The sequence below is a fragment of the Chanos chanos genome, chromosome 7, assembly GCF_902362185.1.
Source record: "Chanos chanos chromosome 7, fChaCha1.1, whole genome shotgun sequence".
NCBI classification, from domain to species: Eukaryota; Metazoa; Chordata; class Actinopteri; order Gonorynchiformes; family Chanidae; genus Chanos; species Chanos chanos.
In genome coordinates this window covers 29,411,567-29,436,156 of record NC_044501.1, presented here as the reverse complement: position 1 = coordinate 29,436,156, position 24,590 = coordinate 29,411,567, and the positions used below count along the sequence as shown (strand labels likewise).

The following is a 24,590-nucleotide window of genomic DNA, read 5'->3' as shown; positions in this document are numbered from 1 at the left end:
TCCGTCCCCCTCCCCCTTCCCCGACCCCCTTTGCAAAAACAGACCCCCGACCCCCACCCCCACATTCCCAACCCCAACCCTACAGAGAATTCAAGAAGGAGAAAAAAAGAAAAAGAAAAAGATCAAAACATCTGTTCTGCTCTGAAAACGTAGTGAATCCCATTAGTTTCAGAAAACCATGATTTTCTTTCTTTTTTTTTTTTTAAAACCTATGTTTAATAAAAAAATACAATGATCAGTCACTCCCAAAGTGTTATCATTCAAAACTGAATTTCAGTCAGTGAGAGCAACACCAAAAAAGAAAAAAAAAAAAGCTACGATTAGTAAAATTAAATTAAAAACACAAACGCTAGTCTTTTGACCTGATTCTTCAAAAGAGGCCATCTGATACGAGCAATGGCGGCTTTAAAGCAGAGCGATGATTGGTTGGAAAAAATGGTCAAACGAAGCATCTTTTTATTTCTTTTCTGTTTTTGTTTTTTTTTTTAAAGGGTTGAGGGATAAACACACTTTTCTCTCTCCTCTTTAACTCCATATTAAAGAAAAAAAAAATACAATATAGCCAATGTACATGCGAGGCATACCTGCTCTGGACCTGTCTGGATTAAAATGTGATTGATTCAGTCCCAGACGGTTTGCTTGGTCTTGGCACAGACAGGCTCAGTTTCCACATCCTTCTGTTCTTCTTTTTTTTTTTTTCTCTCTCTCTCTGTTCACTATTTTATACACTATTCACACGACACTAAGCATTTTTTTCAGTGGCTTCAGATTAAAGTTTTTACCAAAAAAGGTAGATTAAAACCATATGCCCCCACCCCCCCTCCCCCCCAAAAAAGAAAAGATTGGAACACCTGCTACCTTCACACACCTGTCTAGGGGTTGTTCCCCTGAAAGAAAAGATTAAAAATTAAAAAAAAAAATTTTTTTACAATGAAACAGATTTGACCCCAATGTCAATGCACTCAAAGTCCCCGTCCCAATAGTTAAAGAAGTAACAGAAGTGAAAAGAATGGTACCGTGTGTTGATGGAAACAACGGTTTGAAGAATGTTTCCTATACTTCCTCTCATGACAGGTGCTTTAAAAGTTGATGGTCAAATATTTTGCGGGTTTTGCTCCGTGTATTAAACCTGAGAGTGTGTGACTACCTGGCTGCAAGCTCTCTGCCCGGTTCTCACACACTTACAGAGACTGGGAATACTCCATCCCATTAACAAAAAACAAACAAAAAAAAAAACGGAGCAGTATGGTCCGAGATGACTGGAAAACGTCTTGGATTGATCTCAAAAGACAAGCGAGAGCATAGGACAAACAGGTAAGCCTGTCTTCAGTGATACAGTCTTGGACAGAGATGAACTCCAAATTCCCCATACATATATATATATATATATATATCATAATTACATTCATTTATATAATCCTGCATGTGATATGATTTGCCATTATCTCCAGAGCCACTGCTCTGGTGCTGAGTAATGCAATATGTCAATATGTTTGCCACCTGTGAACAGCTGGCTGATATGACAATACAGGGATATGTTTAAAGCTTTGTGACAAGGCCTCTGGTCTGAATCTAGTGTTTTAATGATATGTGGAAACCATAGCAACCCTTTTAGCTTTCATCCCATAATTTCTTCTCCCAAACAAGAAATAAACCAGCTCTTTTGACAGAACACAAAAGCTATAATTACAAGTATAAATTACATTTAAAAGGATTAAAAATGTGTTGTTTTTTTCCCCCCGATTTTTTTTTAACCAGATTCGCTGTAAATGAAATTCCTACGGTAGTGAAGGTAGCAGTGTTTTCTTTTTTTTTTTTTTCCTCAGATCTTGACTGAAAACCTTCAAGAGCATTCTAAACATTAGTACAACTTTTCTCTACAACTTTTTTTGTTTTTTTGTTTCCTTCCACACATTTTTGTTTTAAAACATTAAAATCAAAGGAGGTGTAAAATAAATTGAAACTGAAAAAAAAACAACAAAGATTCCAAACAGTATCAGTTAAAATAATTCAGCTTCTAAAACGCAAACTGAAGGAAAGAGTTCAGAAAGAGTAAAATGAATAATGGTAGTTAGAGAGTGTAATATCTGCCATCCCTAACGCCATCTACTTTAGAACTGGAACTCGTCGTTTCCATGCCGACCACATGACTGTAAAAGGCAAGACTGGTGTGCTTGGAGACAAGAAGCTTGGATGCGTTTTTTTTTTTTACCACAGAAACCTCCCCCCCCCCCCCTCCTCTGCGTTGTGATGGTCGGCACTGTTGCTTGAGTAGCTGGAACGTGTGTGCGTGTGTGTGTAAATGAAAACGCGCATCTCACAGAGTCCAGTGTGTGTATGTTTCGAATGTCTCTCTTGTATGTCTCATTACATAGAACACCTCACTACAGCTAGAGTGTGTGTGTGTGTGTGCGTGGGTGTGGATGTGCGTGCGTGTGTGTGTGTGGTTATGTGGGCACAGCTGTCTCCAGGCTGCGACGACCCTGGCGGAGCTTGCGTTTGTTGCTGTAGAGAGCCATCTCTTCCAGAGCAGAGGTAGCTGACACTGACGGGACCTCAGACTCGGGTTCTACAGCAGGAACTGACAAAAGAAAGAGAGAGAGAGAGAGAGAAAATTTCAGTATCCGCTCCCTGAAAACAACAGACCAGGTGATAGTTATGATTCTGCAGAAATGAAACCCTGGTATGAGAGCCCGGGCATGGGCTGGACAGACAGAGGAGAGCTAAGGCTTCAGTAGACAATGCGCGGGTAAGATGCACCAGTGATTACTGTAGCGGTACAGATCTCTTTTCACAAGGTTTTTGCTCTGAAGAATCAACTTTGACTGCTTAAGACAAGCTGGGCGTAACTTTTTGCAGCGGTCGGAATATATATATATTCAAAAAGCAAAAGTTAGTGCCACACAGTGAGAGAACAGTTCTGCTTGCGACCAAATCTTAGCTCAGGTTTTTCAGACAAGGCTTCAGACCAGTTGAAGACTAAACTGCATTCTCAGTGCTGCTTGGAATGACACTCAAAGTTCAGGACTAGATTTGATCTTGTCTGAGAAACTGGCTCCCTCTAATGTCCTGGCGACATAGTCATCAAAGCGGCACCTTCAAAAAAAAAAAAAAAAAAAGAGAGAGAGAAACACTGTCTCTTTTCTCTTCCCTGTGAGTTCAGACACAGAGAGCAGAAGGCCAGAGTACTGAGAGACTATCTGTAGACTTCAGTAGAGCTTTGGACTGAGACAGTAAAACCTCCAGAGGTTTGGGAGAATGAAAAAAAAAAAAAATCAAACAAACAAAAAGAGAAAACATTGGATGACTAAGTGACAGGACAGCTTCAGGGAGCTGCGTCAATAAAAACAAGGCTCGACCACCCAGCAGGCTCTCTTCCAACTGAGACGATGAGTGACCAGTCTTAAACTTAAGCAGCTGTTAACGGCTCATGTAAATAATATTAGCTGTAGGGGCACGGGGTTGGGGGGGGGGGGGGGGGGGTAGAGGGCAGGTACTGGGGCGAAAACAACAACAACAACAACAACAACAACAACAACCCCATATTTGATAAAGATTGTAGAGCAGGTTAAATTTTCACAGCAAAGATCCACTGAGTCTTAGTGAGCAGAGAAAACCATTAGTAGAGGGAAACAGCACCTCTCTCTCTCACACACACAGACGCAAACACAGACACAGACACACAGACACAGAACTGTAGTAGATGTCTGACTGAGCTATCACCACAGGTTTGACTTGCAATGATAAAAATTACACATCTCAGCTTAGAGTAAGAAAAGCCAATAAACACTCGACGCTAAGGGGGAAAAAAAAACGATTTAACAATACGTAATATTAAGTGGACAATCGTACTTAAAGTTTTGTAATTTTCCAATAAACTGATAAATTATGAAAAAATAAATTAGCTCCTAGATGGTAAGCCCTAAGCTTTAAACAAGCATTCCTACCTCTTTCTTTCTTTCTTCCTTTTTTTTTTTTTTTTTTTTTTTTTTTTTAGAACTACCAAGTTTTCGAGTTAAACTATTCAAAAACTGTGACAGAAGCAGAGGATTGGAAGAAAAGTGCAATGCAGTGATTTCTTGACTCCTCTCAATGATTCAGACCCTGGAAGAAGAGGAAGAGAATGCCACTGCTGCGCTGTACCAAAGCTAACAGGTCACCTGAGAGAAAAGTCAACCAATCAAATGGCAAAGCAAAATAATAGGTCACCTGGGAGAGAAGTCACCCAATCAAATGGCAACAATTTGTGTTAATGGGCAGCACAGAGCTTCAGGAAAGGATAAGCACCCAAAACATGCACACACACAGATAGACAGACAAACCTACATACATACACACTCTGGAAATCCTACCAATATTGAAGGATCACTTATCCCAGGAACTCTCCTATACCAAGGGGATAAGAGTTTATCAGAAATACAGTTTGCACACATCCAAACGCACACGAACTAGTCCTCCAAACAGTGAATTCAATCTAGAGTCAGTCAGAGCTGGACGTCCGATGAATGCAACCACTGCTGTCTCATTCAAAAGTGTTGAAGATACAGTTCAACAAATCACACAGAATGAAAACTCAAATGTTGAATGATGCAATCACTCTCAGTCAATGTTTTACATGACGTCTGCTAACAGGCAACTCACCTGGGTTGCTAGAGCCATCATCCGCATAACGGATGTCGTCTATCACATCAGGAGACTACGAAAGAGAAAAAAAGATTGTGAGAGAGGAACAGTGGTTGAGGAGGGGTGCTCCTGGAAGACCTTCACCATAAAAAAAAACCAAACAAACAAAAAAACAGGCAGAGCTAGAGCTGGCTGACATCCAGCAGAGGGGGTTAAAACCATTCTGATGCCCAGTTCCGGAATCCCTTCAAGGTTCTATTTTGGAATCCTGCCCAAAGTTGGCAGTTGGAGCAGCATTCTGGTTCAGACCCAAGACAATAGCATCCTCCGTTCTGGTGTTAGGACTATAGTTAGAGGGCAGGGTTGGATTAGTCCATCAGCTCCAAGGGGTTTCCCTAGTACCCACCCAAAAGAAGCACAGTGGTACATTCCTGGGGGAAAAAAGCTGTCTCAAAGACTTGACCTGGGATCCAGTTTCCCTGATTATAATCTTATTGTTAAACAGGAAAGAAAACTGCTTGAACATCTGCTGGAAAGCTTCTACAAGCACCTTCACAGTCACCACACCATCACTGGGAGACAGGCAGCGCTGAAGTCAAAACCCACACACGCGCGCACACACACACACACACACACATCACGACAGAAAGCACACAGAAACACCCATCAGGCAGGCATGCTAAAGAGACCTTCCCCCTCTCAGAAAAAGCACAGTACGAGATTTCTTCGCCGGGCTTGTCTTGACGCTCGGATCACTCTGGCTGCGTAATGCTAATGGAAGCTTTTGGGATTCGTTGAGGTCGGGGGGGTAAGGGGGGGGGGGCGTCGGTTGACACGACAGTTCCGTAAATCAAACACGACAATCTGCACTCACGACACACATGTTCATGTCACGGCACTCTTAAAAAAAGGCCACCAAATGTCAGATCACACTCAACTGGACACCCTGTATCTTTCCCTCTCTGGAGAACAGCTGACAGGATTCACTGGGTGTAGAGATTACATATGCTTGGCTGTGGCATCGAAATCGCTCAAACACTGTAGTCATTTTCATCTAGACGGCTAGACCTAAAATCTGTTTATAGTTTAAGACTCTGTAATATGATGTTATCTAATTTGACAGTGTGTGCTTAAGTCTTATATCATACTCTTAAATTATGTTTCAAAGTCTGCTTTAAAAGAAGGTAAATCGGATGAGATCGTTATTGAATTGTTTCAAAAATAAATATCGAGGTCCTAAAATCTTCCTCGGAACTGGGATTCGTCATAGTAAAGCCAAATTTGGTGGTCTTTCTGTGCGATACCACACACACACAAACACACCAAAGAAGTTCGAACACTGACATCAAAGTACTGTACTCAACCAAAAAAATAGTACAGTATTCACCCAAAAAATAAACAGCATCCCCACAACTGAGATGAACATACACTGGACTACAGAACACAGAAAAAAAAAAAAGCTTTCCCTTGCTCCCACTTCCCTCATAGAAACTTCTCCAACTGTCCTGCAATTTCTAACAGCGCCATGACAAAAAAAACCCCCCAAAAAAAACCCACAACAAAAAAAAAACAATGGTACTGTGTTATATGCAAAACGGTCAGTTCTGACACCCCCCCCCCCCAAAAAAAGAACGTCTTTCAGTAAAAACTTTTCATTTCAAGAAGAGACTGAAGGTCAGCAACCTGCTGTGCCATTTCCCCAGAAGATGACTGGTTAGTGGGCTAACTATACCAAGGTCTGGTTGGCTACTTGTGGCATCCAAAACAGCTGATTGGCTTAACTGACTTCGGGAGTGATTGGCTTGAGTTGTTTGGAGGTGAGTGGTACAGGAGCAGTATTTGGTAGGGTAAAAGCTTTGTGTGAGGTGGAGGTGGAGCTATGGGCCAGTGTAGACCTTCAAGTCTATCCTTACTCCATGTTTGGAGTGACTCCATGAATGGGGAGGCTCAAAGAAAAAAACAAAAAACAACAACAACAAAAAAACCATTCTAAAGCGGGAAGCAACCACTATCACCTCCAGTTAGCATATTAGCATTTCCCTTTCAAATCATCACATTGAGGAAATGAAAACACAGCGCTCTCCTGAAGTGGAGAAGCAGTTAGTCTTGAAACAAAATGGCTGTTCACTAAAAGAGCCAAAATGGCTGTTTTTATGTTGCATCTGTATTTGATGCAGATGGTCAAAAAGACCCCAGTCTCTGGTAGTTTTTTTGCTAGTGTTTTTGGGATACCGGGAGGGAGAGAGGTAGCAGGGAAAGCCAAGGAGAGGTGAGGGAGTTAAGAGTTAAGGATTTGGAGACACCTGGGAGTTTGGCATGCAGGCAATAGCAATACCTGAATGTCGTATACAGGTTTGGAAGAAGGAATGGCAGCAAATTGTCGGTAGTCAAACTTCTTTTCTGACAGGGACTAAAAGGATAGCAAACCGAAGGAAGCAGTAAGAGAGTGAAAGATGGAAAGAGTAGAACACACAAAAAGGAAGAAAGAGAGAAAAAGGGAAAGAGAGAGAAGAAAAAGAGACAGAGAAAACAACAGAGGACAGACAAAGAGAGGAGAAGGACAGACAGAGAGAGAGAGAGAAAGAGAAAAGTTGAAAGGGAGAAAGAGAGGGGCAGAAAACAAACAGGAAAAAAAAAAAAACAGAAAGAGGAAGGATAGCAAAAGAAGTAAAGGAAAGGACAGGAGAGATGGAGGTAGGAGTGGTTCATATAAACATGACTTTGGTCAAATGAATGAAGCATTAAAACAATGACTGCATTTCATAGGTCACTGTTTTATACCACATGGGAAACCCCCCCCCCCCCCCCAAAACCAAAAAAAAAGTTGGCATTAAAATGAACAAAACATAACAACAAATGGCAAAAAAGGCAAATAATTGTGGCCTGAGGTGGATACAATACTGCAGTATGAGTTTAATTACTTTCTCAACCAGCGGTGAGGCTGAGGTGGAGGTTCTTACCAGTCTGCCAGGGGAGGTCACAGCTCTGGGACTGACGTCTGTATGAGGAGGGAAGCGAAACGACAGGTTTGATAACACGGCTCTGTCAAATCTTGCTCGTCTTTACTACAGGCCAGAGCTTATGAAACGTTTATGCTAACGATTAATCTATATCTCACTGATATGAAATACGGACACATCCATCTAGTTTAACCATTAGAATATGTTACAGAAAAGGATGTATCCAGTAAGGGTGGAGGGATTTTTTTTGGGGGGGGGGGTCTCACCTTCCACTGGGGTGGGTGAGGGAGTTGGGGCGGGAGAGGGGGACTCCGCCAGCTGGTCCATCGTGCCTCGTTTCTTCCCCTCGCGAGATTTAGCGATGACCATCTGAGCCTTCAGGGCGTCCTGCTCCAGGGACTTCATCCTACAGAGAGGACGAGAGAGAGAGAGAGAGAGAGAGGACGAGAGAGAGAGAGAGAGAGAGAGAGAGGGACAGAGAGAGAGAGAGAGAGAGAGAGAGAGAGAGAGGGACAGAGAGAGAGAGAGAGAGAGAGAGAGGGACAGAGAGAGAGAGAGAGAGAGAGAGAGAGAGAGAGACCGTTAGGATGGGGGGAGGGGGAGGCAGCAGCAGAGATGCGGATGAGGAAAGATCAGACGGAAAGAGAGAGACGATATCAGTGCTTGGAGAGAGAGAGATAAAGAAAGAAAGAAAGAAAGAAAGAAAGAGGGAGGGAGGAGCGGAAAGAGATGATGTGAGAACTAAGAAAGACAGAAGCGGTTAAAATGCACAGCGGCACTGGACAGGCTGTGGACAGTTCGTTAACTCAAGAGACTGAGTTAGTAAAATGGATAGAGGCAAACCATGAGGAAAAAGCCAGAGTGGAGATAAAGCAAAAGATGAAACACAAACACGAGCAGAGACAAAGAAAGGAAGAGGATGTAAAGGAAAAACAAGAAAGAAAGGGTGGAGTAGAGACAGAATGAGGAGGAAAGAGAGGCTGAAGAGCAGCAGTCTAACAATCTTACAGAGAGAGAGAGAGAGAGAGAGAGAGACAGGTAGATAAGGAGAGAAAGAAAGAGAGAAACAGAAAGGGAAAAAGAAAGAACAGGAGAGACAGTGGACATCTGCAAAAAAAAAAACAACAAAAAACAAAAAACAAAAAAAGTGCAACTGTAAAATTGCACACATGGGGTAGGGAAGATGTGCGTAAGCAGGAGAGGCATCAGAACGCAGCAGGGCACATTCACGCATTGCAACTGAGTCATACACACTAACTAAAAATAGCCCCACACTCTCCAGTCTAACACCCCCCTCCCCCTTCCCCACCAAGCACCCAAAGCAGCCCCCGTGCACTAGAGCTCAGGCCCCGGGATACAGTGCAGCTAGGCAGGGCAGACCTGGGCTGACAGGAAGAGGAGCAGGTAGTGGGAGGGGCCGCAGCGTTGCCTAGTGACGCCCTCACACGGGATTGGTAGAGCCGCTTGGCCAGTTCTTGTTCATACTGCCTAACGTCCTCCTCTAGACCATAAGGCCTTGGGAGAAGTCACCGAAACAGAGAGAGAGGGAAAGAGATGGAGGGAGAAGGAGAAGGACGAGAAACGGAGGAGAGGAGAGGAGAGGAGAGGAAAAAGGGAGAAAACCAGGGTGGAGCAAAGAACAGAAAGGAGAAACACACACACAGACACAGTAAAGATAAGAGAGGAAAACAGATCACAGATGGGAGGTTAAACGCTATGACAGACAGTAGATTCAGGAGAGGAAAGCAACAGTGAAAGTCAACAGAGAGGGGCTGGAAAAGAAAGACAGATCTCTGGGAACTGCAGTCTATTCATATCAGACACTTTAAACGAAGAACGCCCAAAGACACACGGAGTACAGAGGAAGGGACAACGTGTGAGCTGAACATGTAACATTGCCCTTTGAGGAGTTTTGTGAGTGTTTGTGTGTGTGTGTGTGTGTGTGTATGAGAGTGTGTGTGTGTGTGTGTGTGTGTTTATGCGCTTATAAATACCTGGCTGCCCTCCACATGGCTCTCTTCTCTGCCTCCAGGGCACGTTTTTCAGCAGGTGACAGTTCCTTGTCTGTAGCCACCGCCAGCTCGGGGCTCTGCATGCGCAGACGCTCTTGCTGTCTGCGTTCGGCTTTGGCCGTTCGGATGGGCGGGCCAGAATCCCCGGGGTAGGCCGGGATTAGACTGCGGGGAAAAACACAGAGTTAAAACGCGGGCTTCACACAGCCGAGCACTGGGTTCACGTTGGCTGTTGAGTGGGTGATGTTAGTTACCCTGTCATTGAGTTGGGTCTTTGCTCCAGCCTGAAGGACTCCTCCATCGAATTCCTCTGAGAGTCTCCTTTACCGTCTACAGAGGAAGGCCTGGAGAACACAGAACTGTCAGTTTGCCTGAAATCCAACGTGGAAAAACAGAAAATTCTGGAACTGGCCCTTTGAAAAGAGCTGGGATGACACTTTTATGGCCAAATCTGAATACTACCCCCCCCCCCTCAATTTAATTCAATGAGTAGAGCACTTTTGACAAAGGACACAAGCAGCAATTGTCTCAACCAGCTCTATACTGGTACTGGGTCTGAGAACGCCAGTGGGCGAGTGGCAAAAAAACACTCCTTTCGGCTGAAATAGAAAAAAAACTAAATGGCCCAAGTGATTCAACAAATGAACTTATTTCTTTGGGCAATCCATATAGGTACAAGAGGGAGTGAACCTGAGACATGCAACCATGACTGTTGAACCAATCAGGGATGAGGGAGGAGTGGCCTACCCTGAGCTGGGGGGCGTGGCACTGTAGCTTGGTGGTGTGACACACTGCCTAGGGCTGTTGATGCTCTCCACTTTGTACTCCACCCCGTCCAGCAGCACCTTCCCCTGGGCCTTCATCACCGCCATTTGCTTTGCCAAATCCTCCTCTTCGTCTTCTTCATCCTCATCCAGCAGGAACTCGCGTGCTCGCTGCTCAATCCGCCTCGCTACAAGCAGTCACCATGGCAACAAACAGGTCATTCCACAAATTCATCTTTGAAGCTAATCTTCTAACCATCATTTTCCTCCTTCCTAATACACTCACTTGCGCGTAACAATCATATATCGAGATCCTTTAAAAAGCACAAACCTTCCTCCTCCCTCATCTTCTTCAGGTCGTCCTCTCCAACTAGGGACACGCGAGGTTTGGGCTTACTGTCTGGTATCTGCTGTTTCACGTCGATCTCGAAATATTTCTGTCGGTCTCTGAAGGAGCGCTGCTCTGGACTGTTTCTCCCGTGGGACGTGGGCGTCTGGGTTGGGACGAGACCAGTACAGACGTTATGAGACGAGAGAGCGTGCTAGAGATGTCCTGACTTGTGGTTTGTCTCCATCATTAGCTTTTCGGTTAGAAGAACTAACAATAAAGATTCAGGGGCCAAAACCCAATGAAAGTCTCACAAACCTCTCCAAGCGGCAGGACTTGAGATGAATTGAAAATTGAAAATATTTAAAATTAAATTAAATTATGTCTATATATATATATATATTACATCTTCAAAACAAGGACAGGTCTGTAGTTAAGAGGGTATCATGCATTGTTAATACTCATCGAGAAGCATTCTCCATTTCCCATTATTTCCTTCCCATATTAGTAAGCTCTTAAAAAGGTGTTATTTTATAAGGAGTAAACCACGTTCTTCATTAGGCGTTTGATGCTTTACAAACAAAATTGCAAAAATGACAAGATTTCGGAGAAGGAATCTGAGTAGCGCTAGCGCGTGTCCAACCAGTTTACAGCTGCAGAGGTGTTTTTTTTTTTTTTTTTATATGCGAGAGAAAAGATTGGAGTCATTGTTTGGTTACAAGCTCAGGAGGACAGATTACAATTAAAGCGGATTACAAATCACATTGGATCCCACTGCTTCCACCAACTCTCTGTATAGGAAATCATCTCCACTGAATCAGATGTTGTATCTTATTCTTCAAAGCGACACACAGCCCAGCGCCACCACCAACACAGAATCGACAGCAGCCCTTGATTGATCACAGGCGACCTGGCGGAAAGGGGCGGGCACTGTCTGGACAGTGCGGAGGGGTGGGCGGGGTTACCTGCATGTCCAATGACTGGCGAGAGAGGCGTGGCACGGCTGCCAGGCTCATGTATTCTCTGCGGTCAGAGGAGAGAGAAGGGCGGGGAGAGACATGGGCGGCGGGTTGAGCTCCGCCCCCTCCGCCACCCTCCACCTCATCCTCAAACACTTCATTACTCGGCTCAGGCTGGAAGAGCCATTACACACAATACGTTACTGCCATGCTAATCTACATGACTGAGTCAGTACAGTGCTATCTGATCCTTTGCTAGGGCCAGTTTGACATTCCTGATAAACAATGAAGTCACGTTTGTAATCAAGACATTCAACTGTTTCTCTGAAAGATAGTGTAAACTGTATTAGTGCTGTACTGTCTTTGGAGAAACGTTAGCCCAAAAACTTGTAAAACAGTTACGAGAGTAAGGGAGGCACAGGAGGGATGGACACACCTCAGGTGACGGCTGTTTGGGGTGGATGTTATTCCTCTGACTGTACAGATCCTGTAAAAAGAGAGAGAGAGAGAGAGAGAGAGAGAGAGAGAGAGAGAGAGAGAGAGAAAACAAGGATGAGACAAAACCAGCAAATGTGGTCAAAGTCATAGAATTCCAAGAATAAACAAACAAACTAAAAAAAAAAAAACCCACTCCAGCCATAATGTTCAGAGAGGGAGGTCACAAACAGGCAGTGAGACAGGGTCAAAAATGGCTCAGCACAGCAACACACAGAACCAGGACCACTCAAAACACAACAACCACCACAACGTTACGGATGAGTCACAGAAACCGACACCGAGGCCTCTGAGTTCTGAGGCGTCGTCAAAAAATCAATAACGAGACTGATCCATGCACGAGATGAACTGACGGAGGGAAAAAAACCAAGCTCCCAGAGGATGTGGTCCGCCGGGAACGCTCTGTGACCGGAGGGGAGGGGGGGTGGGCCTGGATGAGGGGGGATGACCACGACATGCTTACAGTTGTCTGGGGGGGGGGGGTCCAGCACAAAGGGGGCGTCTGTCCTACCTTTGGGGGGTCCAGCACAGCCAGGGAATGGGGCACAGCGGCGAAGGCCCTATATGCCTGCTTGATATTGACGGGGAACTCTTCAAACGTGTCAGGGGATGGAGCACGAGGCTGCACAGGTGGGGTGGGGTAGGGGGAGGGGAGGAATTGAGGTGAAAGGGGCCAAGGAGTTGAGGAGCAAGGGAAGGAGGAGGAGGAGGAGGAGGAACACAGGGATGGGATAGGTAATGACAAAGAAGAAGAAGAAGGAGAAAGGATGGGCAGACAATGAGAGAGAGCAGCGAAGGCAGAAGGGAGAGAGGGAGAAAAAAAAACAAAAGAAAAGAAAAGAAAGAAAAACAAACAATGCGGACAGAAAGAAGACAACATGCTGTCGCTTCTTCTCCACCTCGCAGGGACGGAGAGATTGAGAGAAGAGGAGAGGACAGAGTGTGTGGGAAAGACTAGGGAGGAGAGGTTGGGCCAGCATTTTGGACTAAAATGGTACAACCCTGAGGTCATGTGAGTGCAAACTTTGTCTCATGTAGGAAATAACAAGATTAAGAAAAAAACCCCGAAAACAAAACATATCAAGAGTAGAAAAATCTCGCTTAAAAAATTGGCACACAAACTGTTATTTACAGAGAGAGGTACAGTATGTGCCTGAGCTGAGTGCAGGTTTGTTTCTACTGAAATGGATCACAAGACCCTGTAAGCGACATCTTGGGCCTGTAGGTGATTGTAAATGAGGTGATTATGGTTTGCTTTTAGGCACATCTCTGTAAAATACACCAAATCACACAAGATATGGCTAAAAGACGTACAATTACGCAAAACTGACAATGTCCCAGAAACTGGCTGGAACTTCATATCAAGTTAACTATCCTAAGTCACTAAGTCATCTCTAAGTGTAAGGAGAGAGAGGAGGGTGGGGGGTTGGAGGGGGGGGGGTAGTCTCTGGAGAACACTCTATACAGTGGTGAGGGATCTTACAGTGGTCTGAGAGTTGATGGGGGAGGGGCCATGCTGGAAGGGGTTGGGACTGCTGTGGCCATCCTGATTCGTTGATGGCGATGATGTGTTGGGCCTGACTCGAGAGAGAGGCTGGATGGCGCCCGGCTTGGTCTGCAAGGACGGGGAAAAAAACAAAACAAAATTAGAACATGTACGAGTGTAAAAACATATTTAAAAAAAAAAATCCACCCAACACACAGAAGAACTCAAAATCTCTGTTGCTACAGGATGACACTCACTGTTGAATTGTCCTTGGCGGTCAAATTAGAGGTGAAACGAATGCTGGCCTGGAAAACAACAGATGAAAGTGGAGACCGATGTGAGGATGAGGAGGATGAGGAGTTGGTAAAAGTTTTGGTGTCTGAAGTCAAGCAGTCAAAGACTCAACACACTCCTGTTCATGTCCGTAGTATCATGCCATAATGAGGCTAAATAATATCATTTCAACTCTGAAACCCTCGACGTCAAAGGGTTTTTCTTCACAAGCTAGCAGAGCCATCAAGCAATGCAATCACCAAGAAATGTTTCATTACAGTCCTAAGAGCAGGATTCAGAACAAAATGATTTTTGGCAAACTATAAGGTAAGTCCTTTGTGGCTATTTTCAACTGCAAAAGCACTTGCATAGGAGAAGTACTGATTATGTGCTGGTTAAATCCACTTAAAAAGGAACTCACTACGAAAAAGCAAGCAGATATAGAAGATCAAAGATCACTTAAGATGCTTGATAAAAATAAATAAATAAATTAAAAAAAACTACCCTCAGGGACGGCCTGCAAATCCTTTAGGGAAGATGCACTGTGTTAACGAACAGTTGAGCGTTTACATGCTTCTAAGCGTTGCATGTTCAGATAGTGATTTTTACGATTCATTAAACCCAGCGGGGCGACCTCTGTGCCTGTCAGAGGCCTCAAAGCGACTCTCCTCTACAAGGTTGAAAGCAAGGCCAGATCAGGCCAGATCAGACCACCTACGGCTAGATGGCCCACTTACGAATCGGGTCTCCCGGCCAACAGCCAAAGGAGCTGAGGTTGAGGATGGATGGAGTGGTGGCTATGAGGGGAGATGGATTAGGATGAGGTGTGTGAAAGAGAATTTTGCACAACCTGTGATTCACTCACTACCTTTAACAGACTGTGGACAGTTGATGTAATCTATTTTGGATTACGAGAAAAGCTATAATAAGCATTTTTCTGGGCTGTTTTCTGGACTACATGTGGCTTGTCAAGTGGTACTGAAGAAACCTAACATCTATAGATGACCTCAGCAGTAACTTAGACAACAACCTCTTCCTCAAGCTGTTTCTTAAAAACCATCAGACAATGAACGACCAAAAAAAAATGACATAAAACAAAAGCGAAGAAATGCTTAATGATGAGCAGCTGAGGTGTCTTGACTGGACTTACTGGCTGTGAGCTGGGAGAGTGGGTCTCGCGAACTGGGCTATCGATCCTTGGAGATTCAGTAGATGGAGCCTGAGGTAGAAGAGACACCCAGACACCCACACACACACAAACACAAACAAACACAGCAACAGGAATACGTTTACAAGATGTCTCTGAATGTACACTGTCCTTTCTCAGGGTGAACATGCATGGCGACAAATGTTAGGAGACGCAATTCTGTGCCCTAAAATTAGGTTGAGCTGATCTTACATTATCCAGTCAGTCACATAATTTGTGTTTTGGATGTTTGGGAAAGAGGGGGACGCGATCCCCCTCTCCCTATCTCTGCTAGCACCTGTTAGGGCGACATTCCAAACATTCAGCGTCTCCTGAGTGGAAACGTTCTTACGGCCCCAGATTCCAGAAGGCTCTTGGAATACTGTAAAGCTCCTTGGTTAGCAGTATGATGCCTGAAGGATCGAAATCATGTTTGCACACTTTCATACATCACCTTTCACAAAAGGAAAGATGTTGAAGAACTCAGTCATAATGTGATGGAAAACAGGTCAACGGATATTTCAGTTAGTAAGTGGTGGAAAAATAATGTCTCTTTAAAAAAAAAAAGAATTACGTTAAAAAAAAAAAACCACACACACGCACCCCACCTCTCCCCACCACACACACACACACACACACACACACACACACACACACACACATACAAACCTTAACAAAATGCAACTGCTGTTCAGTTTCAGAATTACGAGAAAGTCAAGACAAAATCCATGCTCCTCACACACTGAAGTGTTAAAGCAAAGTTCATTCAAATGATGAGGAACTTCTGAGAGCAAAAGCTCAGGTAAGTAGCGGCATCATGGATGTTATAATTCTATGCAGTGCAGTGAAAATGATTGGAACTCGTGATGTGGCCTGAATGAAGCAGTTGTTTGGGGAAACTAATAAGCACAGCTGAGCTAGGGAGCATCCAACTTTTATCTTGCGTGGACCTATAGCTGGTTTCCGTGGTATAACTGGGTTTGACTGGGAGAGTCATGCTTACTACCTCTAACAGCCAGGGGGTAGCAAACCATGCTGGTTCAAAAAAAAAAAAAAAAAAAACTGCACAAAAAAAAGGCCAAAAATACACTTTCCCCCAAGGCCCAGGGGGGCTTGCCTTGCTATGTAACCAGGGCTGCAGTTGACCCCTCTTTCCGTATCCCGTAGGAGGTCCCATGAGGACCCGCTCCTCGGGGGGGCATCCCTTGCTTTTGCGATTGGCCACCAGGAAAGGGTTTTCGCTGAAGGAGATTGGCTGAGAGTCCACGAGGCATTCCTCTTCCTCCAGAGCTTCCTGAGAAAGCATGGGCATCTGTAGGGAGTCATCTGAAGGTACAGGGCTGGGTCTTTTGGGTGTCGACAGGTTTGTGGCCAAACAGGGCTGAGGGGGAGTTTGGACAGGGGGGTCTACGTGGTAAAAGGCGGCGTGAGCGACTCCGTGGTCAAAGCCCAGAGGCTCTAATGGACCTGGCTGAAGAGCAGCCTCCATGGGGAAGGATGGAGCAATGGAGGGAGAGAACTGAAGGATGAGAGAGAGAAAAAAGAGAAAAAGAAAAAAAAGGAGCATGGGACAGATGAAGAGAGAAATACCAGAAATAGTGGGGTGGCACCGAAATAACAACTTGCAGCAGTTTGAAAAGGAGAAGAGAAAGAATGTGTGAGAGAGAGAGAGAGAGAGAGAGAGAGAGAGAGAGAGAGAGAGAGAGAGAGAGACGCATTATTCAGCTAACAGGTGAAGCCTAGTAGATGACAGTCTAGACTAATGGAGGACCTCACAGAAAAAGAACAGAGAATATATTAGAAGACAACGATGCTCACAAAATGAACTGCAGAAACGACAAAAAAGGAAAGAGAGGGAAAATGAAAGAGCATGCAGAGGAAGGGAAACTGGAACCTGGTTTGAGCAAGTGAGCGGGTGAAACAGACAGTAAAAGTCAGATAAGAACAGTCACACTCTTCTCAAAGCACCCTCTCTACCGACTACATGCAGGGACATGGAACTCTTAACGTCCAACAGAGATTTTCAACAAGAGCTAAATAAAGTCATTCCATTGCACTGACAGATCTAACAGCCGCGAGTTACTTAACAACACAGACCAGTCCGGACCAGCTAAGTTAGACTTTCACACAAGGCTAGCAGTTGCAGAGAAGTCCAGAGAAGGACGGGATTCAAACCAACTCGGAAAAGAACAGGACAATTCAAAAACTGCACACTCCGTTGGGGTTTCAAAATCTTCCGCCTAGGCTGTACTGAAAATAGCCCACTTCAGAAATAGTGGCACAGTGTCATTACATGGGGGAGGACAAGGAGGGGGGCCAGCCAGTGTGAACAGGGTCAGCGCCGTGGTATGCGACCCTCAGACCTCCAGTTAAACCAGCTGTACAGTGGGACAGGGTCTCAGCTCTGGGCGTGTGGGGGTGTGTGTGTGTGTGTGTGTGTGTGTGTGTGTGTGTGTGTGTGTGTGAGCATGAGTACATGTGTTGCTGTGTTTTCTAAAACACTCGGTGTTCAGATTCAGATCAGAAACCTGAGGCAACACGTTTGATTCAGCTGTCGCTGAAAAACCTCTAACCCAGTTCCGACAAAAAAAACCCCAAAAACCCAACTCATTTTGCTTTAAAGGCTGTTTGAACACGTATCGCCAAAGTATGAATCTGTTGTTAATTCTTAACAGTCTCTGTGGGTATTTCTCATGGTCCTGAAACGACCTTGAAAATTCATCGAGCCATCTCCAAGACTGTCCTGTTCTTATCAAAGGGCCAAATTCAGCCACTGGTCTAAAAAAAAAAAGGCCACTAATACACGAGAGGTCATGATAAGCTCATGTCTGCTTTATTGTTCTCCACACTGTCCCTGACCCCCCCCCCCCCCTCCTCTTCCTCATTCTTCCTCTCCTTTCGTGGCTCTGTGAACAGCTGCAGGCTCTATGTAGGTTAAATGCTGCCCAGAAAAAGACCAGCGGGAACAGCATGCCGCAGGACAGTTCACACCCCTTACGCATTTATAAGCTCATCTTTTGGATATTAACTAATAGCTGTCACCTACTGAACATGTAGCCCTCAGGAGTGCTACAAAAAAAAAAAGAAAAAAAAGGAGAAAAAGAAATGCTGACCATGTCAATTACTAGATTTCAACTTAAATACCAGGAATTTTTTTTTAGCATTTTTTGATCATAGAAAGAACCGAACAGAACAGAACCATCAAAAACGTCTTAGGGTACGTGGCTGTAACAGAACTTAATATAATATAATATAATATAACACCCACTAATTAAAACAACACAAACAAACAAACAAAAAAACATGATAAACTCCATTGTATCAACCGGTCAACACTTTCAGCTGTACAATTTCCAACCATACAATTGCAACCATGGCAAAGAAAACGTGTTTCAGGTGAACGCAGGTGACAGCGAAAGGAAAGACAAAGGTGTCACAAAGGGTAGAAAACTAAAAGAAAGAAAGAAAGAAAGAAAAGAAAAAGATAAAGGAAGAACTCAAGATGGAAGGTGTGATGGGAAACTCACTCTGAGGTAGCTTTTACAGGTCCAGATTTGGGTATCTCCACACAGACAGCACTTTCCCAGCACAGTGAGGTCTATCACGGGAACTGTCTTCCCTCACTCAACAAAGCCCCGCCCAGTCTCTTCTCTCCTGTCCAATTGGCTCCTTCGATGGATTTTTCAAAAAGGCCTCTTAGCCGTGGGAAGCCCTGCCCCCCCCGGCCTCCCCTTCAAAAGCCCCTCCTCTTGTCGGGACTCCATTTTGTCAGCGACTATGACATGCATTACGTACGTGGACACAGTCAACTGACTTATGTGTTTGCCACCACAGGGTAGGAGCTTTCCCCATGGATCTCGGGATCATCCAAACTAATCTAAACTGTAATGGCCTGTCACTTGATGCTTGTGACACACTTTCCAGGAGCCACAGGACAGTAACCAGTCACTTTTGAAAAAGAGGGAACTCAGGACTCACAATTGGACTTTTTGACTTCTCAAAAAAAAAACCAAAATCCTTTTGCTCTGAGATGGTCAACAATGGTCTTCTTCAAAGAGACAATAGACGGAGACAAGGTTACGTGGATCAGCGTCTTTGCGATGGTAAATCCAATCCAAACTGGTCCAAACATTTCTCCTTTTTAGTGGAATATTGAGATCCAGAGACAATCCCGAACAGACAATTGACAGAATTCACAGACGTAGAAAGACTTCACTCAACAACTCCCAGAGGCAGACAGTCCGACTTCCCAACATTCCACGATCCGACATTCAGCATTGTGAAAGTAACACCGGTGCGAGATGTGAGGTTGAATGTTGGGATTCCACAAACACCTGCTTGACCTTGGGCCACATAGGAAGGGGGTGGTCTCCCGGGGGAAAAAAAAAAAAAAAAAGACACGCAGGACTCTAGGGTAAGGTTTATTTATAGGATGAGGGAGCTGTGACTCAGAATGCAGATACACAGGGACGTAAGGTTTTTCTTGGGGAGAAACCATGTCTCGTACACCAATCAAAAGGAGCACCCTTCACTGATATGATATTAAAAATGGAAGCACTTAGTTCCTTTGAAGTCCTCGATTGGATTTGTCTTATCCACTCTTGAGACCAGTGATACTACTCTTGGGTGTGTGTGTGTGTGTGTGTTATATGTTTTAAATTGTTCAGTTTCAATACATATTAGGACTTTTAAGAGCTGTGTGCAGTGACAAATTTGTCATGGTGTTATGAGTAGCAGTATAAGACAGATCAAGAGCTAAATTGTGCCCGTTTCAAACAAAAAGAAGACGAGAACTTGGTAGGACAGTCTCTTGTCAACAACAAAACGACAACATCGACAAAAACAACAACAACAAAAAAACAAAACACATACAAACCATGCTTTTTTTATGCAGTTGGAACTGCAAAGCTTTGAAGAACCAGGAGACCAAAATCACAGCCTACCCATTTTCAGCTGATATCCTCAAGCTATTTTCTTACGAGTACGAATGGAAGGGACGGACTCACCCTGTTGACCTTCTGTAGGCTTGTGGTGGGCAAGGCGGCCAGCGTCTTGTAGTCCAGTTTCAGAGGACCAGTGCTCATGTTCTACGGGTAAAAGAAAAGAAAATACTATTCAATCATTCTAATGAAACCTGTCGATACTCAGGAACGCGCTCCGATGGATCTCCTTTGGGGTTAAGTTCGGGTTAATATCATAGATCACGGAGATCACGGAGTATACGGTTCAAGCACTACCAAAATAATTCAAATCCATTCGAAAGCATCTGATCAAAGGCGCCAGATCAGATATGAAGCGTTCAATAACCATCTCTGTGTGTGCCTAAAGGGTCTACGTAGGAAACAGAGTTGGAGTCATTTGAGGGTTTGCACTGAAGCTAGAGCTGGATGTCTGTCCAGACTCAGAGCTCCTGAGTGCTCCTCCCTGGTGGTTCAGAGGTTGGGACCTCACCTCCGTCTCCTCCTCAAGCTGGCGTGTGGCCTCCTCACGCTCCAAACGCATGCGCTCCTTTACCCGAGAGTTGGTGGGGACCAGGTAGGGGAGTCGGGGAGGTGGGGATCGCCCAAATGTGCCACACACACACACACACACACGTACCCAAGTACATTCATTCAAATGAGGGGAGGGATGAAGTGTGGGCACGGATGAACAACGTGATGGCGGGGGTGGTACACAACGTGATGATTGACGGGGGGGGGGGGGGGGGGGGGGGGGTGGGGGGGTGGAAACAAAAGCGACGGATGGGAAACGAAGACGTATGGGGAAAAAATGATGTTGGGACATGAAACAGGTGAGCGGAGATGAGTGAGTGAAATCCAGACGCATTCCAGGGGAGTGGAGAGAAGAGGAATAAGAGAGAAATAGAACCCATATAAATTAGTAAAAAGAGCTATTGGTCTCTAAAACATATTGAAAAAAAAACCAGGGGAGGACAAGGACTGTACTGACTGCAGAAAATCTCTGCAGACTACGATAGTGAAAGAAACCCCCTTGGAGCAAAAAGGACCATAACTGACCATTTAAGATTCCTGTACAGATGCCTGTCTTTGACACTAGTAAGACAAGGCGGGTGACAGGTAGGATACCAGTAAACAAGTGTTGCACAATGAGTGGACCATACTGTCTGTAGTCTGAGATCTCATACTGCCTTGATCGTTTTAACAATGTCACTTCCTGTTTGAATCGTGACACGAGTTTCTAACAGCGCGACTCACCACTTTCTCCATCTCCTCTCGCTCCCACTGCGATGTTTCCCTCGCCATCTCCACCTCCTTGAAGAGAGAGACACACACAGACTTTATAAACTTCCACTGAACCGTGTCTCCCTGTCTTCAATTCTGTTTTTTTTTTTTTCATTTACCCTTGGTTCTGGAGTTGGACTCACCTTCTGTAGGATGTCCATCTCCTCAGGACTCAGGTCTCTGTCTATCGACGAGATGCTCTCCATGCTGTTTTTCCTCACGATCCCAGCAGCGAATGGATTAGCGATAACTCCTGGAGACGCCTGAGGAGAGAGACGACAGAGCAAAGACGTTTAAACTCACACATACGTTTAATAATGTCTGCCAAAACTGCACTTGGATCTGCTGTTTTGTGGTGAACCATTTGGTTATACTGTAGTGATGTAATGGATCCTTCTCTGGGCCACTCACTTCAATGCTGGCGGCTTGGCGCGGGTCGAAACCGTCACACACGAGCATGACCAGGGAGTCGCCCGCGGACCGCAGTACCCTAACAGCCTCTGTGTGTGTCATACCCAGCAGGCTGTGGTTGCCCACTTCCAGAATACGCATACCCACCCTCAGGCGCCCGTCACGGGCCGCGGCACCAGAGGAGCTCACCTACAGAGGGACAAGATGTAGGGAGATTCGTTTAAGAAAAAAAAAAATCACAGACAAACAGAAAGAAAGGGGAAAAAATAATGACCTTACTTGAAAGCTTAAACATAAGATGCCTAAAGGTTATGGGACATGCTCCTCTATTTGATTTTTTTTTTTTTTTTAAATACATGTAACTATTCAGTTCTGTAAAGCGTGCACTTGGAGATGCTCCGTTGCTGGGTTTGACAGTGGTTACCTTGGAGATAAAGATGCCCTCGTCAGTGGGGTCGAATGGGTTGCCCGCGTGACCTTTGGCTCCTCCCCTGATGCTGATGCCTAGTTTCTCTCCAGGCTGTTTGTGAATGACTATCTCCTACACACAGGCAGACGAGAGAGAAGGAATGTGTGAGAGTGTGTGTGAGTGTGTGAGTGTGTGTAAGTGTGCGTGTGTGAAGACCGTACCTGCATGCCGGGCGGCGAGGGGTCCCTGCGCACTAACATGCGGATCTCTTGTTTATTGGAAAGCAGAGCTCTGACTGCCTCCTGGTGTGTAGCGTGCCGCAGGTCGATGGAGTTCACCTCTAGGATACGATCGCCGACACGCAAGCCGCTCCGACATGCCAAACCCTGAGGGATGACCTAAACACACACACACACACACACAGTGGGGATTAATGGACTTTGCTTTACTGCCTTAGATAAATATCGAGGATGTGGGGTAGTAAAGGTTAGGGTTACGGTTAGGGTTAGAGTACCTTGGAGATGAAGACGCCCGGCTCAGTGACGCCGAACGGGTGGCTGGCGTGATCACTGCCACCGACGATGCTCAGACCGAGAGGGCCACCCGCCTTCACCAAAGTCACTTCCTGTCAGGGCAGAATACGATGCTTACGTCAAACATAATTTTATGCATGTGGGCTTGAGCTCAGATTGACAGCTGACAGATTAATAATTGAATTCTTACAGAAACATCACTAATTTAATTGGGAAACGGGTTTCACAAACACAGGATATAGGTAAAAACCACACCTCTAAAATAACAACTGGGCCAAACCGGGAATAACACGTTAAACATTCCTCACCAAATACACCTCTAAGACATTGTGTATTTGTGGACATCACTAGACCACAGACACAACACTACCCTATCACAACACAACACATTCCTCCGTAACAACTGTGTGTCATACCGTACACCATTTTCTCTGATGATGAAAGCATTTGAAGTTAGGGTCAAAAGACAGGACAGACTGATGGAACAATGAGACATTCGCTTTTGAAAAAAAACGAGCGAAAATCATATCTGTACAAGAATTAACTGTACAGGAACTCTCTTCATGATGTGCTTAAGAAATCTGCTATGTGGCTTAACGTTTAATATTCCTGGATATGAGAGGCAATATTTATGCAGGTATTCATCAAATACACTTAACTTATGTATAAATGATGTAGTGTATTATGTATTAAGCATTTCATACTTCTGAAACCAGTGCAATAGTTAAGTAAAATAAGTTTCACCATCTTCCTTATCTTTCCCCTCTTTTCCTCAGTGTGTTGCTCACCTCAATGGGGTATTCATCCTCCATGGTGCAGCTGAGGTGGTTTGCGTGGGGCGAGAGGTTCTCGTCGCCCGCCTCGTCCTGGTCGGGCGAGGTGGAGGGTTCCGGGGGCGGGGGCGAGTGAGCGCGCGTTCGGGGCGACCCCCCCGCGTTCTCGTTCTGGTCGCGCTCCACCAGGAGGGTGATGGTGGGGGCGGTGCCTGTAAGCAGCGCTACTGCCTGATCATGTCTGGCCTCTGTCATGTCTACCCCATTAATCTGGACAATGATAAGTCAAGGGAGGGGGGAGGTCAGCATCTCCCGTTACCATTGGACTGCCTAGCACCAGTGCATGCTGGGTAACCAGTGACATCATCATCATCATCATCATTGTCATAGTCATGGTCACTGAAGTGTTCCACGTTTTGTGGAATAAAAAAAATTGCTGGGTGTACATTAATCGGGTTTCTAGTCAGTTTAGGGGGGGTTAGGAGAGTGTCACCAGAGGTTAGTTGAGAAAATGTTATATTTTTAAAATCTGGGAATAAAGAACTGTTTCACTTGGATCTCAGTGCTTCTGTCAAACCGTTAAAGTTTAAGCTCTTCAAAAAATCTGAGCATTCTCAAATGGCTTTTTTTTTTCTTCTTTTTTTTTTTTAGTACTGCCACGCATGCATGCTTGGACGCACAGAGTGGGTTTGCCGGGGAGTGACCTGAGCAAAGGAGTGAAACCAAGTTGAGGAGACGGTGAGAGACGAGAAGCGTGTGCACAGGTGCCGCGCCAGTAGCAGGAGGGGGTGATTTGTAGGCAGGAGCAAAAGCAGGAAAACAGATTAACGTCGATGCAACCTCCTCCACAACACTACAAACATGCAAGTCTATCCAGCCCTAAAATAACTGACCTAATCGCCGTGGTAACGCTCAGTTTAAATAGATAAAACCTTTCCACTGGCAGATCTAGAATCACGTACAGCTTTTTATGACTGCTGGATGTTGTTAATTGGACAAAAAAGTGGGGAGAAAAAAATAAAAAACAAACAAAAACCTAGCAACCACTGGTCAAGCAGGACCGTAAACCAAAGAAGGTTCGCCTTTACTAACTTAAAAGCCATCAGAGCTCTGCTCTGAACAAACTTCTGCCATTA

The 24,590-nt window shown here is 45.0% G+C and overlaps 1 protein-coding gene across 4 annotated transcripts in view; it reads right to left on the bottom strand.

Annotated features, from left to right (window-relative positions):
- Positions 1–2,229: 2,229 nt before the first annotated feature.
- The window catches only part of scrib (scribble planar cell polarity protein), a 74,554-nt gene continuing 52,193 nt past the window's right edge, over positions 2,230–24,590 (bottom strand). Inside the window, exons 21-44 of one of the 4 annotated variants that reach the window (XM_030779507.1) lie at positions 23,470–23,724; positions 22,663–22,773; positions 22,370–22,546; positions 22,164–22,280; positions 21,740–21,928; positions 21,472–21,591; positions 21,302–21,358; positions 20,093–20,173; positions 15,051–15,119; positions 13,885–13,932; positions 13,625–13,756; positions 12,653–12,763; positions 12,066–12,133; positions 11,653–11,809; positions 10,691–10,853; positions 10,343–10,547; positions 9,850–9,939; positions 9,578–9,760; positions 8,964–9,098; positions 7,850–7,989; positions 7,584–7,621; positions 6,959–7,033; positions 4,642–4,696; positions 2,230–2,581 (exon numbers count right to left, since the gene is read on the bottom strand). In XM_030779507.1, coding sequence (XP_030635367.1) covers positions 2,448–2,581; positions 4,642–4,696; positions 6,959–7,033; positions 7,584–7,621; positions 7,850–7,989; positions 8,964–9,098; positions 9,578–9,760; positions 9,850–9,939; positions 10,343–10,547; positions 10,691–10,853; positions 11,653–11,809; positions 12,066–12,133; positions 12,653–12,763; positions 13,625–13,756; positions 13,885–13,932; positions 15,051–15,119; positions 20,093–20,173; positions 21,302–21,358; positions 21,472–21,591; positions 21,740–21,928; positions 22,164–22,280; positions 22,370–22,546; positions 22,663–22,773; positions 23,470–23,724 — 2,910 coding nt within the window. In that variant the 3' untranslated portion in view covers positions 2,230–2,447. Of the gene's footprint in view, positions 2,582–4,352; positions 4,387–4,641; positions 4,697–6,958; positions 7,034–7,583; positions 7,622–7,849; positions 7,990–8,963; positions 9,099–9,577; positions 9,761–9,849; positions 9,940–10,342; positions 10,548–10,690; positions 10,854–11,652; positions 11,821–12,065; positions 12,134–12,652; positions 12,764–13,624; positions 13,757–13,884; positions 13,933–15,050; positions 15,120–20,092; positions 20,174–21,301; positions 21,359–21,471; positions 21,592–21,739; positions 21,929–22,163; positions 22,281–22,369; positions 22,547–22,662; positions 22,774–23,469; positions 23,725–24,590 lie in introns of all 4 variants that reach the window. The other 3 variants (XM_030779510.1, XM_030779509.1, XM_030779511.1) reach the window with 3 other exon arrangements.